This window comes from Cyprinodon variegatus, unplaced genomic scaffold, assembly GCF_000732505.1.
Source record: "Cyprinodon variegatus isolate N-32 unplaced genomic scaffold, C_variegatus-1.0 Scaffold1249, whole genome shotgun sequence".
NCBI lineage: Eukaryota > Metazoa > Chordata > Actinopteri > Cyprinodontiformes > Cyprinodontidae > Cyprinodon > Cyprinodon variegatus.
This window is the reverse complement of record NW_015151702.1, coordinates 72055-75835: the sequence shown is the minus strand read 5'-3', so window position 1 is coordinate 75835 and position 3781 is coordinate 72055. Positions and strand designations below refer to the sequence as shown.

General features: G+C 36.8%; 1 protein-coding gene across 1 annotated transcript in view; it reads left to right on the top strand.

Moving 5' to 3' along the window:
- LOC107102390 (high-affinity choline transporter 1-like) overlaps positions 1-3781 on the top strand; it is a gene marked incomplete at its 3' end in the record, with an annotated part of 14149 nt that overhangs the window by 8193 nt on the left and 2175 nt on the right. Inside the window, exons 2-6 of the mRNA XM_015401678.1 lie at positions 1019-1209; positions 1302-1415; positions 2897-3052; positions 3287-3435; positions 3598-3744. Coding sequence (XP_015257164.1) covers positions 1019-1209; positions 1302-1415; positions 2897-3052; positions 3287-3435; positions 3598-3744 — 757 coding nt within the window. The remainder of the gene's footprint in view (positions 1-1018; positions 1210-1301; positions 1416-2896; positions 3053-3286; positions 3436-3597; positions 3745-3781) is intronic.

Sequence of the window (3781 nt, the reverse complement as noted above, 5' to 3'; positions counted from 1 at the left end):
TCTCTCAAGGCCACACAATTCTCTGCAGGATGGTGTTTGTAGACCAGACATAGCTTCTTCCCATAACAAACTAAATTGTTTCTCAAGGTTTATTCATAACATGTTACTGTTAACCAAAGGGTCTGTAATTTTTTTTTTGACTTTGACTACTTTTGCAGTGTTCTAAGTAAGGGGGGGTGAACCTTGCTCTAGCAGAACAGAGCAGAATGCTGTGCCATAAGGGCTTCATGATGACTGTTCTCTCTTTGCAAAGATATGAATAAATGTACTGACTGAGTGAAATCCATCGATCTCCGTTTATTTAACTAGGATGAATAGTTGAAGACTTTTTTCCCACAACACCGACAAGTGGGTTGTTTGGTTCCATTGTTAGCCTGTAATATCTGAAAGCTGTCTATGATTGGGAAGATCGGTCATTAAAGGGGGGATTGTCGTTAAAGGGGGGATTGTCTCCTGTAATACCTGAAACCTGTCTGTGATTGTAAAGGGTCCTGGGACCCTTTACAATCACAGGACCTGGCTGAAGAGAGGAGGTACTTTGTTCATCTGTGATGGGGTGGGCGTTGTGGTGATACCTGGAAGGGATCATCTCTATAAGTGAATTGTAAGTTTTTTGGAACCTGGAATCTGAGTCCACCACCTCTGTTTAAAGTTGTTTTTTCTCTCCTAACATAGATGGCTACCCTAACCCTAACCCTTTCTGACCGCAGGTCCCACCAAGCTGAGACAACCCGATTTCTGTTTTTGCTTAACTAAAAAATCTAACTTTATTATCTCTGAGTGTTTCTGCATGTGGGCAAGAAATTAGTCCCATCAGGACAGTATTATACAGTCATGCTTGAAGGTGTACATACCCTTCCATTAAAGACAATTAAATTAAAACTGACAAAAGTATGTAGCTCCAGAACTAAAACTTTTGGGTTTTCTGTGGGGTTCAGGTACTACTTAAAAACAAACAAACAAAAAAAAAAAATGACTTGTGCATATTATGGACTTTATATCTCTCTCTGTTTACCAGGATCGTCATGGCAGTAGATGTCCCTGGACTGGTCTCTGTAATTGTTTTTTATGTTTGCATCCTGGCCATTGGAGTGTGGGGGTCCTATAAATCCAGAAAAGTGGAGAAGAGATGTGATGGCCCAAAAAGTGAGATCTCCATCGTTGGTGGCCGCAACATCAGTACCCTGGTTGGGATTTTCACAATGACAGGTGAAAAGCTTAGATTTTTAATGTGAAAGCATGACTTTCGTCTATGCTTGAAGTGCTCTTTATTCCATATTTTTTCTTTGCTTTCATTCAAGCCACATGGGTTGGCGGAGGTTACATTATGGGAACTGCTGAGTCTGTTTATTCACCCACTCAAGGCCTTGTCTGGGCTCTCGGCCCCCCTGCGTATGCTCTGAGTTTTTTTATGGGTAAGTTTGTTTTTGTATCAGGTCAAATAATGTTCTTTGTGTTTTCCATGCACAAAGCAAAATGTCACCAAAAATTCTTTTCAGGAAGTAAAAACAGTAATACGTTGGAAGGGTGCTAAACAGACTGATCACATGAGAAATCAGAAAATAGTTGAATCTCAAAATTCTGACTTATCTAATGACTCTTTCACGATTACATCACGAATAACAGCTTCACTTGAAATGTACACAGCTGATGCCTCAACCTTGCATCTGAAAAAAGCTTTTTTTTTAATACAAATATTTAACATTATTAGAAGAGACAAAATTGTACATCTAATAGTTAATTTGTATATTAGAATATTTTTGAACATTTATTTATATTTTAATGCTAGTGCAATCCCTTTTTGTTACAGATATGATTTAGTTTTGTTCAGTTTCGAGTAGCAGAGATACCCTTTAAGTTACATGTTGTACACTAAATCAAAACATTAAGCATATGGTAGTGGGTCTGTATTTGCTCAAGTTTGTTTATATAGCATCAGAAATATGCAGCTATGGAGGAATTTCTTTCTTACTTACCACTCTTTGGTAATAGACCAGTGGTGTCAAATTTACACACATTTGCTACTTAAGTAGAAGTATAGATACTGCAGTTTAAAAACACTCTGGTAAAAGTTGAAGTATCAACTTGACCTCTTTCCTCAAGTAAAAAAAAGTGTAAAAGTATGTGCTCCAAAAAACTACTTAAAGTATAAAAGTATAAAGTAACATTTAAAAAAAAAAAACAGCCAGATGCCACTATATGAATTGAAAGCTAAATTTTTCGACTATTTCAAATAATTCTTTAAGAAGGGCCAAGGATGAGGGAGGTCTTGTTGGTCTCCGTCCCCCGATACGCTCTCGCCTGTGTCCGACCTTTTAGACATTTCAACACCTTTTTCTAATTCCGACATTGTAGCACGGCATAGACAATTCACGAAGAAGAAAACCTGCTTGCTTCTGATGATTTCCTTTATCTAACCAATGAGTGTTAGCGTTGTATGACTCATCCAATTACACTAGTTTTTACTAGATATGGATGGCACCAATGATCTGCATTGGATGGAGCACATGACCTGAAATAAATATTTATAAATATTAAATCGAAGCCAAGAGTAACGACTAACATTTGATTAAAAAAACGTAAGGACCAGAAATTACAGATACTTGTGTGAAAATGTAATGAGTAGAAGTCTGAAGTAGGAAGAAAAATAAGTTATGGAGTAAAGTATAGATAACTAAAAAGTGTACTTAAGTACCATTACAAAATTTTTTTTACTTTGTTACTTGACACCTCTGTAATATACCTGTTTTGTCTAGGCTACCTATCTTTTTAAAAGAATGCCTCATAGAACTGTCATTTTAAAAAGACTCACACTGATAAGGACCCTGATACAGAGCTTACGTTAAAATGATAAATAATCATTAGAATTTAATGTTGTCTCTTTATCTGGTCTTAGGTGGACTGTTTTTTGCAAAACAAATGAGGTCAAAGCGTTATGTGACAATGTTGGATCCCTTCGAAAAACGCTATGGCAGAGCATTCACTGTGACCCTCCTGCTTCCTGCTCTCATCAGTGACATATTATGGGTTGCCTGCATCCTTGCTGCTCTTGGTAAATAAGCTTTCTCTCATCCCTCCTAGGATAGTATTTCATTTCCATCATTTTATTTTAATAACACATTTTCTTTAATAAATTGACTAACATTATTTCCCAATGCTGTTATTGCTGTTACAGTCTATAAATATATATATTTCTGAGAGTTCTAAGGGTAAAGACCTATTATAAAAAAAACAATACTAATGGATATAGACATCATGAGTTAATATTATTTATTTTGTTTTTCAGGTGGAACAATGAGTATAATTCTTGGGTTATCTTCCACCATCTCCATCATCATCTCAGCAGCTGTGTCTATTGTCTACACATTTCTGGGGGGCCTCTACTCAGTTGCATACACGGATATCATCCAACTTTGTTTTGTCTTTATAAGCCTGGTAAGAATTATAGACATGAATTGAGATAAAAAGGCAAACTAAATGGGAGTATAATCTGTGGAATAACAAAAGGATAATGTAGGACTGGAGATTTAAAGATTGGTGCACTCATTTGAAAAAAAAAAACTGAATTTACTGGGGGTTTATTTTTCACTCTTTCAGTGGCTCTGTGTTCCGTTTATGGTGCTTAGTCCAGCAGTTACTGCCATCTCACACACGCTGCCAATCAACCAGTCACATGACCATCCATGGGTAGGACAACTGGAGCTGGCAGACCTAGGAAAGTGGATCGATGATTTTCTGCTGCTGGTAAAAAAACCAAACACGACACATTATTTAGTACTGA